This window comes from Moschus berezovskii, chromosome 8 (genome assembly GCF_049115385.1).
Source record: "Moschus berezovskii isolate FMDL1 chromosome 8, NW_MosBer_1.0, whole genome shotgun sequence".
NCBI lineage: Eukaryota > Metazoa > Chordata > Mammalia > Artiodactyla > Moschidae > Moschus > Moschus berezovskii.
Window position 1 is genome coordinate 72,026,333 of NC_142467.1, and position 11,818 is coordinate 72,038,150.

The window sequence follows — 11,818 nt, forward strand, 5'->3', positions numbered from 1 at the left end:
GAGTGGGAGTAGCCCTGGACTGATCCATCAGCCCTTAAAGCACTTCTTTAAAACCTAAGCCTCCTCTGCCATTGGCCATCAACCTCTGGTCCCTGTGCCATGCCTCCTGAAGCCTTTATAGGACCTAGAGATTCTATGCTGCTTTCCACCCCTTATCCCTGACCCCCTTTGGAAGCTATCCTGCTAAGTCACTTCAGTCGTGTCCGACTCTGTGCGACCCCATAGACGGCAGCCCACCAGGCTCCCCCGTCCCTGGGATTCTCCAGGCAAGAACACTGGAGTGGGTTGCCATTTCCTTCTCCAGGGGATCTTCCTGACCCAGGAACTGAACCCAGGTTTCCTGCACTGCAGACAGATTCTTTACTGAATGAGCTACAAGGTAATCAAATCACGTTGGACTGTATAGTTCTGTACAAAAACAGGTTGAATTTTGATCCTTTGTAGGACTCTCAAGAGTAGTAAAGTCCAAAGGGAAGATGAAAAAGGAAAAGACAATTTTCTTTTCTCAATCAGGAGAGAGGCTGTAAGGTTATAGTTTTAGGTGTAAAAGGAGAAAAGGCGGCTCGTTTGTTTAAATCTGACCAAAATGGCCTTGAGCCAGTTAAACTTGTGATCCGTATAGATTTCATGTGGGAGATGTGACAGGAGAATTCTAGTGGAAAGTAGCTAAAAACTATTACCCACTTTCCCAAAAAACCTCAAAACAGGACAAATTTAAGTATAAATAAGCTTGTATTTGGTTTAACTTTTTAATGATAGTGTCTGCCCACAAATCAGAATCCTCAGAGAATCTTGGACTTGGGGCAACAGCTCACCTGTGCATGCGGGAAGTATAGGAGGCGATGCCACAAGGCTCCTGTTATCAGGAGACCTGCTACTCTTCTCCCCAATTCTCCTGCTTCCAAAGAAGGGGGAAAATGGATACCTTAGGGATTTGAATTAGAAATAGCCTTAAAGAACAAGGAGGCTTATTCCTCCTAGCTTCATTCAGGCTGAGACCTTCCTTGCCTTTTCCCCCATCCTAAAAGATTCAGATCCAGAGTTGGTCAGGGCCTTCTGGTCGACAGTTCCACTTGGCATCAAGCAGGGCCCTTCAAAGATAAAGGAGGATCCAGGTGGTCTGCAAGAGGATTCCTGGAGGTCACACCCTGTTTTTGACTACCATTTCCTAGGTGTGTAAAATCCCTTCTCTCCCTCTATAGCAAAGGATGGAATTTCTCAGCAGGCTCTGGCTGTTTAACCCAAGTGTCAGCAGGGAAGGGTTACATGGGCTGAGAGCTGTCTGCTTCTCAGCCCTCATATCTTGTAGTAAGCTAGTTAACCTCAAGTTTCCATTTCAACACAATCTCTTGACCCTGGTTCATATGAAATTCTCTTCCTGGTAAAAAGCTGAGAACAAGCACCCTGGGTCACATTTTGTTTCTCCCTACCACCGAGTGCTATTTTAAATCCTTTAACAAAGCAAAGAAGTTTGCCTTTTGCTGGCATTTCTTATGGTCTTGCCTGGAATATAGCCACTTGCCCAGATCATGCCCACTTTCACAGCCTGTGACTCTGCACATCTGGTAAAGCAGGGGTCCCAAACAGGGCCACATAGTAGAAGGTGAGTGATCAGAGAAACCAAAACCACCTCCCCACCCTGCCCACATCCATGGAAAAATTGTCTTCCATGAAATGTTCCCTGGTGCCAAAAAGTTTGGGGACCACTGTGCTAAAGCACCCAGAGCCTGGGGACTGCCAATCCATCTCTCAGGGAAAACCCACAGGATATGTTAGCAGCTTTCTGGGAGACTGTTAGACCTCAGATTTCTGCCTAAGATGGACAAGGGACCTTTCAAGAGATTAAAAAATGGCATGTGATTTCAAGATCTAGTCCCAGCATTGATTTAATGCCACGTCCCTGCCTCTGACTAGGAAGAATGGAACAGAACCTATAATTATAGTCTCACATTTCCCTGTCTTCAGCCTTTTTGAACTTAATTCTTTAGGCCTCAATCATTACATAGCTTCTGTATACAGAACCTGACTCTAGACCCTGGAATGGAGGAAGCAGGATAGAGATGGATTGGAAGAGATGTTCAACCCCTCACTCATAAGACCTTTGGTAAGTCGTCTATTCCTTCCTTTATAAGAGTCTCATGATCCTCCAGGGGACCCTCTGGTTCAGCTTCTGAATTCTTACTTTTTTCTAGTCTTACTCCTCCAACTTAGCCTCCACTTTGACAACAAATGCCTTTCAGTAAGATCAAGGGTAGGCAGGAGAGGGATGAGATAATCTGTCCTGGGCTTCAGGACAAAATCACTAGGGTGAACTGCCCACCTTGGATTTCACTCTGCCTTCTCTCTTGAAATAACCATGCTCAAACTTGTGCATGCAAACCATGCACAAGTTTGCACATCTCCTCCCTAAGCTGATCCCTCTGCCTAGAATGTCCTGCCTTTAACTACTTGCTTCTAAATACTCAGCGTGTGAGGCTGACCACCAAAGTTAGAATCTTCCACATGCGAAACCCTCTACCTGGTGCTGGGAATGCAAAATGTGAGCAGAAACAGCCTAATCTCTATCCTTAGGGCACTCACAGGGGAGGCTGGCAGAATTTAAGAGACCCAACACACACTGCACCACTAGTAGGACAGCATTAAATAAAGGAGCCTGACATACACCTGAGGGTCACAGAGGGCCTCCCAGATGTGGCAACTTGAGCTGAGACTTGAAGGAAGCTTAGATTTAACTAAGGGGAGGGGGGAGGGGTGGTGGTGGTGATAAGACATGGTGGGCCTTCCAGGCAGAACAATGCATATTCTGTATGGGAGAGAATTGATGGATGAGTTGGAGGAGCAAGGGAGGGCCAATGTAGTCATAACAATGGAGTATGGGGTATGCCAGAGCCAACCACACTGAGTCTGCAGAAGGACAGTAAAACAAAAGGAAGTCATCTGCCCAGTGCTGGCAGTCAGCAGGCCCTCCGGTCCCAGCCATACACCTTTCCCTTAGGTCCTCACCTCAGCATTCAAGGGAAGACCTCTCCTACCTCTTGAATGCTGGCAGGAGGGGATGGAGGCCTCTGCTCCCAGAGATCATGAGCCTCCAACAAGAAGTCTGAAGGACTCTTTCCAGCTGTGTGGGACCTAGGGGCTTCCTTCAGGAAAGGAATGGTGAGACAGACTTCCTTAGCAAAGCATCTCCAATTTCTTCTGTGGGATTCTTACCTTGTGGGGACTAGAGGTGGTGCCCATGGGCACAGGGGAAGGATGGGGCTGCCCAGGGGCCAAGACAATAAGTAGGTGAGACAGCAGTAAGCTCGGAGCCAGGACTGGTTCTACCTACAGCGTGTGGGCTGCCTGGAAAAGTGGGAGGATAGCTTGGAGGAGAGCTGAGTCTTCCCTAAAGGGCAGATGAGAGCCTCCAGCAGCCTTCCACCTCCCTGAGGTTGGAGAAGAAATGCCCTGAATGAGAAGAAAGAGGTCTGGCCCAATCTGGCCAGGGTAGTAAGTAGACTTTGTTAAGAAAGGCACATCTGATTCTCAAACTATCCAGCAGCTGAGGGACAACACTCTGCTGGAAGGAGCCAGGATCCTTCTGCTAACCAACACAACCTACAGCCTCCTCAACAGGAGTGAGGAGTCCAGGCAGATCCCTAACCAGGGCTAAGTGAGGGCTTCCATGCCAGGGGTCCCCAACCTCTGGAATCTAATGCCTGATGATCTGAGGCGGAGTTGATAATAATAGAAATAAAGTGCACAATAAATGCAATGTGTTTGAATTATCCTAAAACCACCCACCTCCACGTCCATGGATAAACTGTCTTCCACAAAACTGGTCCCTGGTGTCAAAAAGGTTGGGAACCACTGCAGCAGGGAGCCACAGAGTGCCCTTGAGGGAAGCAGGCGTGAATGTGGCTGGGCTGCAAAGGTCACTCCACCCCCACCTCTACCCAGAGCCAACGCCAAAGAGGTCCCCAGCATCCCCAGGGCCAGGGCAAGGCCTCCTTCAGCTAAAGACTGTCCTTCAGTGGCACTGTGGCCTGCCAGCCTCCCTTCCAAGAGAGAAGAGACCAGGTGATGGCTGTAGAAGAGCTCTAAAGTAGAAAGCCTGAATCCTGCAGGGTCTCTGGTCGATGGGGAAGTCCACTACATCCCATGTCTCTCTCTACTGGCATTGCCAGCTTAGTCCTGGTGAGCACCAGGGCAAAACCCGAATTCCCTCCTTGACCCCAGAATCATCTCAAGATTAGAGACAAGTGTGGGAAGAAGCCTGCGGGTTTGGAAAGTCACTTTCAACTGTCTCAGAGCAGAGGCAGGGCAAGGAGGACCTTGGGAGGGGCTGGGCAGGGGTGGGCTGGGAACCTGGGAGAGCAAGGATCGTCTGGGAGGCTTCTGGAAAAAAGTCTGTTGTTACAGAAAGGTCCCATCTTTGAGCCAGGATGAGGGACCCGACAGGCTCCTTTTAAACCTAGTTTCCTGGCACGCTGCCTCAAGGATGCAGATTCCACAGGGGTACCCTGGACACATTTCAAGAAACAGTCAAATGAGGTTTTTCGAGGGGAAAAAATATAATAATGTGATTGAGTAAGGGTGTCTTTGGAGAGCAGAGGTAGGAGGTGGAGGAGCAAGTGTTCTTGAGGACAGAGGAAATTTTGTGTAACACATCTCACATTCCACAGAGATGACCATAGAATCACTCACCTCTCCATTGTGCTGATTACCCAGGGAGGCTTAATCATGGCCCGAGTTGTGGGCAGCAAGCTGGATACTAAGGTGGGTAAAGGCAAGGATCTCCCACCATCACAGGAGAAACAAAACGCATGGGTAAGGACTTCCCTAGTGGTCCAGTGGGCTAAAACTCTTGTGTTCCCAATACAGGGGGGCCACAGTTGGATCCCTGGTCAGGGAACTGATCCCACATGCCACAACTAAGGGTGCAGCTAAATAAATACTAAAAAAAAAAATACAAAAAACCATGGGTAGGGTTAGAGTTCAGTGTTGGAAAAACTACAGGACAGCCATTTGGGGGTGCCAGGAAGGCAGATAATAGAACTCTTAAATTTGAGTCCTTAGGCTGTGCAGGAACACAGCGAAGGCTGTTCCTGGTGAGCCCAACTTGGCTGTGGAGGAAGGCAGACGTGTGCAAGGCACCAGGAGAGTAGCTGCTTTCAAGGGACAGATTCTGGCCTTCACACATCTGAGTAGCCATACCCCGTAGCAGGTTTGCCACATTGTCCCACGCTGTTCCTTCCCAAAGGCAGGCCTTCTAGTAGTCTGCAAGGTTCTTCCCCCAGCCTGCAGGCCCTCTGTCAACTGCCACCCCCGCCCCCACCTCCATCGCAATGGTTTGGTCCCCAGGGCCTTCAACGCTCCAGCTCTGGACTTTTGCACTGATTCTTTCCTCCGATTGGAACATCCACCCATAAATCCCCAAGGCTCTCTCCCGTATCTTTCTTTGTTAAAAATCTCCCCCTTGAGCTCTCTTTCCCCCATCTGATTGGATGTAAACTCAAAAAAACAAAGAAACAGGTCCCTTTTATCCTGTTCACAGCTATGTTCCCAAGACCTAAAATTGCATCTGGTAGCCAAGAGGTGCTCACTAAGTTCTGTGCATTTACTTTGCCAGGGATCTTTCTGGGTGTTTTGCCTATCTAATATACTCTCCACACCATGTGAGGTAGGTACTACTATTCCCAATCTCATTTCATGAGAAAATAATACATGTGACAAACAGAAAAAAAAATACTTGGGCACGCCTGGACGCCCAGACGCAAGGACCTTTCTATATGAGGTGGTTTTGCCCGAGCCAACCTTCCTCGGGACCTTTCAGTTTCTGCGAGAGCTCTCCACGCTCATGCTTAGGCGGGAGCGGAGTTTATTGTCCAGCAGCCCACAGACTAACTTACTTTCATTCCCAGTTTTCCTCTCTGTAACCCATTCCTGCCTTAGTCCTGGGTGGACTGTCTTTCCTTACCCAACACCATTAGTGAATAAACCTCTTGCGGGAAGAATCGCCGTCCCCGCATGGAATCTGTTAGAGTTTAATAGTTCACCTGAACACAGTTTACTTTGAAATTTTAATACAGTATTATTCACATTGCCCACTGTTACTCACAATTGTGCCCATGAACTTAAGCTCCCTCTGCGATGCCCTCCGAGCCACCAAGCGGAAAGGGAGGGATTCAGGCTGTGCCACGTAGGGCCAGTGAAGCCACTAGGCTCTCCTTACTAGGCTCTGGGGCGTGTACTTCCTCTCTGCCGCTTTTGAGACATCATGCCCCAACCTTAAGGAGCTTTTTTAAATACTCAGGCATGTTGGTTTAATAAGGGAATTTGTACGGTGCTACCAAATTACGTTGTACAGCGGTCTGGACCATAAGCCTTCTTTTCTCTCCCTTTGAACTACAAAGCGCTGCCATCTTGAGCAGAAGTGAATTATGGGCGGGCGCCATTTTGCTCGGGAGGGCGGGTATTTCCGGTTCCGGCGTGGGCGGCTCTCTCTTTTCCTCTGCAGGGCCGCGGTGAAAGCGGGTGTGCAGGTCGCCTCTCTGAGTTATCCAGCTCCATCCTTGTCGCTGCGGCGACACCCGCACTCTCCGTCGCCATGACTGAACAGATGACCCTTCGTGGCACCCTCAAGGGCCACAACGGCTGGGTGACCCAGATCGCTACCACTCCCCAGTTCCCGGACATGATATTGTCCGCCTCTCGAGGTACGGGCTGAGGTGCTGGATTAAGGGGCAGGGGTCGTTGCGCGCGTCACATGGTTGGGCCTGTGGGCCGCGAGGTGGGCTGTGAGTTGACCTGTACCCATGCCTCATCGCGGATAAACCCATGAGGCGTCCCCCACTTTGCGCGCTCCGAAACAGCTGGCTGCCGGAAGGGTTGCAAGGCTGGGGCCTTTTTAATCTCTAGCTCTCAAACCCGTGTATGTGACTGTGTGCCCAGGAGCCTTCGGGTCTGGCGGCGCGGTGATGATCCCAACATGCCATCTGAGTGACTATGCTGAAACCCAGAGGCTGTTTCTGAGCTGCTGCCAAGACCCTCTGCTTATTAAAAAGTGGACTTCAAGGAGGACTTCGTGTCTAGTCTCTCGGCTACTTCAGGGCAGCCCTTTCTTCCATTTTTTTTTTTTTCCTCTTCTCATTCTCTCTGTACCTGACTGCATTTGGAGACTTCCTGTTGCTTGCTTTTTGCGTTCACGCTATTTAAAAATAGTTCATCTGAGGCTACGATCATGTATGGCACTTAATAGGAAAGTTTGTTCAGTGGAACACATTGCAGTGAAAGCATCCAATCCTTAGGCAGTGCCTAAAGTGATTTTTCTAATGCTAGTACTTCTTGCATCCCTTAGCAGTAGTCTCAGGAGGCCCACAGCTGTGTGCATGCGTTGTGGAAGTGAAGTCTTTCAGTCTTGTCCAACTCTTTGCAATCCCATGGACTGTAACCTGCCAGGCTCCTCCATCTATGGGTTTTTCCCAGGCAAGGGTACTGGAGTGGGTTGCCATTTCCTTCTCCAGGGAATCTTCCCGACCCAGGGATTGAACCCAGGTCTCCCACATTGCAGGCAGATGCTTTACCATCTGAGCCACTAGGAAAGCCCAATGAATAGATGTGGAATCGTTTTGGATTTCCAAAAGGGACATCCATAACCTGGTAAAGTTTCACACACCTGAGTTAAATTCTCAGGGTGCCACTTAGCTCTTCTTGACTCTTGACTAGAGTTACTTGGACTTGGCTAATAACTACTCTCTCGGCCTTTAGGTAGTTTCCCTAACCCTAAATGCCCTTGATTTATGATCCAGAAGGTCAGATGGTGAGCCATGGGGTTTTTTCACTGGGTCTTCTCTTTTGTTTCACCTGCCCTTAGATAAGACCATCATTATGTGGAAGCTCACCAGAGATGAGACCAACTATGGTATCCCACAGCGTGCTCTTCGGGGTCACTCACACTTTGTTAGTGATGTGGTCATTTCTTCAGATGGCCAGTTTGCTCTCTCAGGCTCCTGGGATGGAACCCTTCGCCTTTGGGATCTCACAACGCAAGTAGCTGCTCTGGGGCACTGGGGGGAAACTGGGTAGAAAGCAGGTAGATACCATCAGGTTTCCCAGGGTAGTGGTTGGGTACTTTTGGGAACTGTAAGGCAGAGTACCTGGAGAAGATGTTTGTGGTTGTTCGGCCTCCCTCCCCGTTGATTTTAATTAGATACACCGAATTGCTGAGGAGTGGTGTGTTTTAGCAGTTTTATCAGATACTGCACTTGGGAGTAGGCAACATGTTTGAACATGCTGTATATTGGGACCTCAGTCTTGGGTGGTCAGGCATAATGGAGGATCCTGGTGATGACAGATGACATTGTCAGCCAATCCCCACATGGGAGTGAGGACATGTCCTGCAATTCTGAAGGGATTCTCTGGCATATTCTTGGCCAAGGGCTTGCTGTTTATCAAAGCCATGGCAGCTCCATTGGGTGAGGAACCAGCCCAGGGAAACAGTCTGACTGTGGGAGAATGTTTGCAGAGTCTGTCTAGAGAGTAACCAAGTCCTCCCTCTCAGGGGCACCACCACTCGCCGATTTGTAGGCCATACCAAAGATGTGCTGAGTGTGGCCTTCTCTTCTGACAACCGGCAAATTGTCTCTGGCTCCCGAGACAAAACCATCAAACTATGGAATACTCTGGGTGTATGCAAATATACTGTCCAGGTAAAGTAAAGGGACATGCAGGGACCACATGTTGAACATTTCCCCCCATCCTTCTTAACTGGTGCTTTTATATGGTGATTTCTAGCCTCATCTGGAACCTACAGGGATTCTATCTTATCTTAAATGGTTTGGGTTCTGGAAGTATGAATACAGGTTGTCAACATACTGAATATATATCCCACATAACTGAGGGGGAAGGGTGGGGTCTGGAGTTTTCATGAGACAAGACAGTTTCTCCTAATTTCATCTTCTGCAGGATGAAAGCCATTCAGAGTGGGTGTCTTGTGTCCGCTTCTCACCCAACAGCAGCAATCCCATTATTGTTTCCTGTGGCTGGGACAAGCTGGTCAAGGTGAGCTTGGAGCCTGGGTGTAAGGCCTTTACCAACTAGAATGTGTTCCCACTGCCTCCCAGTTGGTCATAATTAACTTTGAATGCTTTGTCCCTTAACTGACCATTTTCCTCTTGATACTTTTTCAGTACAGGCCATTAATTTTTGATATTTGGTCTAAAGTAACTAATTGGGAGCCCAGAGTCCCTGGTAAGGTGACAACATGGAAAGCATTTTTTTCCTTAAGTGGCCAAGATAATTTCTTTGACTTTTTTATCACTGATAGAATGGAAATTGGCTGTCCTATCCATGGATGCCTTTTAAGCATGATGCCATGCCTTTTTTTTGACCCGAGCCCTTTTGACCTTGGTAGATCCAGAGCCCAGGTTCTTCACCTTTAACCCACAATTTTAGGTATGGAATTTGGCAAACTGTAAGCTGAAGACCAATCACATCGGCCACACAGGCTACCTGAACACTGTGACCGTCTCTCCAGATGGATCCCTCTGTGCTTCTGGAGGCAAGGTAATTCATAGACACAGGAGTACCCTAATCAATGGGGAACAATTGGATACTTAAGATAATGGGATAGCAGTCCAGGGGTAAATGTTTCTTCAGAAATATTTTGAAAATGACGTAGTTAAGGCATTAAGAGATTGTCTTATGTGAAGCTGGTTTCTTAAAGCTGTTGATGAGATTAGAATCCTGTGCTTTTGGAGTTTACAGTGATGCATTTTGAAGTCAGGTTCTTGTAGGATTGGTGAAGTGTCATCTTACATAGAGATAACTGTTGATACTCGTTAATTTTTTGTAAAGTCAGGATACTGTGGTAGGCAGTTAAGAATAAAGGCAGCATCTTGAGGCAAGATGGGTGGGATTAACATGTGGAAGAAGTCCTATTTCCCTGATTTGTGTTCTGTCACCCAGGATGGGCAGGCTATGTTGTGGGACCTCAATGAAGGCAAGCACCTTTACACACTAGATGGTGGGGACATCATCAACGCCCTGTGCTTCAGTCCCAACCGCTACTGGCTCTGTGCTGCCACGGGTCCTAGCATCAAGATCTGGGTGAGTGTGGGCTGCAGTTGAGGCCAGATACCTGACTATACAAGCCTTGGCAATGTTGTACAATGTGTCTTCTGACTCGCTGCTGGGATTTGAACTTCCTAAACAATTCCAGAACCATCATGCTATCAATGGATACCCAAGAAGGATGAATTGTAATTTGGGATTGGGAAAAAAAGGAAGACCAGTTGTAGCGATCTGCTCAGTGCAATTGACACTTCGGTCTGGGTAATCCATTGTTGGAGGGGAGGCAGTCTTGTGCATCATTTAGGGTGTTTAATAGCATCCCAGGCTCTACTCCCCACAAGATGCCTTTAGCAAACTGTAGTGACAAAAATGCCTCTAGGCATTGCCAAGGGTCCCCAAAGAGGCAGAAAGTAATTCTCTGCTAAGAATTACTGAATTACAATTAAAGGGGCATTTGAGAGGGGACTTGTCTGTCTTGGTTTTTAGAAACCGATAATAGCATGAAAGGGCCAAGTGTCCTTAACCCTAGTTTTATCCCTTCCCCAGGACTTGGAGGGCAAGATCATTGTAGATGAACTGAAGCAAGAAGTTATCAGTACCAGCAGTAAGGCAGAGCCTCCCCAGTGTACCTCTCTGGCCTGGTCTGCTGATGGCCAGGTAAGTGGGTCTATCCTCTGGTGATTCAGCTTTTAACCTTTCTTGCTTTCTGCTAGTTACAAAACTAGTGACATAAGTGATTGCCTTTGGCGGGACTTGGATAACTGCCAGTGAACACAGATAGCCTTCATGTGCTAATGTCAGTAGGAAGATTGTAGAGGGACAGTGATTACCTGTCTTCAATTAAAACCTTGATTAACTTGATCAGTTTACAACCTGTGAATCCTTACGACCAGCTGTTGCTTCCTCTAGGAATACATAATCACCTGTGAATAGTAGAAGAGTGGGCATCTTAAAACAATGGTCATCTTTGTTGCACTAACAGGACTGTAGAATTGCATGGCTCTAACTTAATGTTGTCATTTCTCCCTCACAGACCCTGTTTGCTGGCTACACGGACAACCTGGTGCGAGTGTGGCAGGTAACCATCGGCACCCGCTAGAAACAAACATGGCAGAGCTTTAAAAAATTAAAAAAACTGGTTTTCTGACTTTTATAGTTGAGTGTCTTTCTCTGAAAACTTGAGTCATCAAGTTAGTCTAGTCTGTATCAAACTGGGGCTTTGATTAAAAAGGTTTGTTTTAGTCCTTTAAGGCAAGGACTCCTTTGTACTCATCTTACATAGATACTTAAAATTAGGTGTAATGATCTGGAGATGGTGGCTTTTCCTCAGGTGGCAGCTAAATGACAGGTGTGTGGCACATTGAGGTCTCCCATATATATATTCTCCAACTCAGAGACTTCTGTGACTTCCAACTAGATGCGCTACATAAAAAGACTGGAGATGTAGTGTGCCTGAGTTGGGCATGAGGGCCACAGTATGGAGATTATTAGGAAAACCAAAGTCTCAAGCAGTGGTGGAAAAGTGGCAGATGATCTTGAAGTAGACCTGAGGAGCCTGCCAATAACAAGCTAGGCAGAGGATCCAGATGGAGGGTGGTAGGATTTCTACCTCGCTCTGTTGAACCAATCACATCTGACAAAGATCTAATTAACCACTCCTCCATTCTGTGGCATCTCCTTTGTGTGTGTATGCACACTCAAGTCATGTCTGACTCTGGTTTCCAACCCCTATGGACTGTAGCCCCCCAGGCTCCTCTGTAGCTGA

General features: G+C 47.8%; 1 protein-coding gene, 1 long non-coding RNA gene and 2 other non-coding genes across 4 annotated transcripts in view; 3 read left to right on the forward strand and 1 right to left on the reverse strand.

Annotated features, from left to right (window-relative positions):
* LOC129558258 (uncharacterized) overlaps positions 1-6,269 on the reverse strand; it is a 50,241-nt gene extending 43,972 nt beyond the window's left edge. The window contains exon 1 of the long non-coding RNA XR_016038046.1: positions 6,101-6,269. This is a non-coding gene — a long non-coding RNA (uncharacterized LOC129558258). The remainder of the gene's footprint in view (positions 1-6,100) is intronic.
* Positions 6,270-6,481: 212 nt separating this feature from the next.
* RACK1 (receptor for activated C kinase 1) lies at positions 6,482-11,200 on the forward strand. Its single transcript, XM_055429218.2, has 8 exons — positions 6,482-6,698; positions 7,856-8,027; positions 8,543-8,690; positions 8,947-9,042; positions 9,436-9,546; positions 9,949-10,089; positions 10,600-10,710; positions 11,087-11,200. Exons 1-8 carry the CDS (start codon positions 6,590-6,592, stop codon positions 11,150-11,152), a joined length of 954 nt encoding a protein of 317 aa, XP_055285193.1. The 5' UTR covers positions 6,482-6,589; the 3' UTR covers positions 11,153-11,200.
* Positions 6,951-7,018, forward strand: LOC129559658 (small nucleolar RNA SNORD95). Its single transcript, XR_008686601.1, has one exon. It is a non-coding gene; the product is annotated as a small nucleolar RNA SNORD95 (small nucleolar RNA).
* LOC129559647 (small nucleolar RNA SNORD96 family) lies at positions 8,319-8,397 on the forward strand. Its single transcript, XR_008686594.1, has one exon. It is a non-coding gene; the product is annotated as a small nucleolar RNA SNORD96 family (small nucleolar RNA).
* Positions 11,201-11,818: the final 618 nt, after the last annotated feature.

Coding starts and splice junctions, on each gene's coding strand:
- RACK1 (XM_055429218.2), top strand. CDS start 6,590: ATGACTGAACAGATGACCCTTCGTGGCACCCTCAAGGGCCACAACGGC. Junction 6,699..7,855: donor GATATTGTCCGCCTCTCGAG/GTACGGGCTGAG, acceptor ACCTGCCCTTAG/ATAAGACCATCATTATGTGG. Junction 9,547..9,948: donor TCTGTGCTTCTGGAGGCAAG/GTAATTCATAGA, acceptor TCTGTCACCCAG/GATGGGCAGGCTATGTTGTG.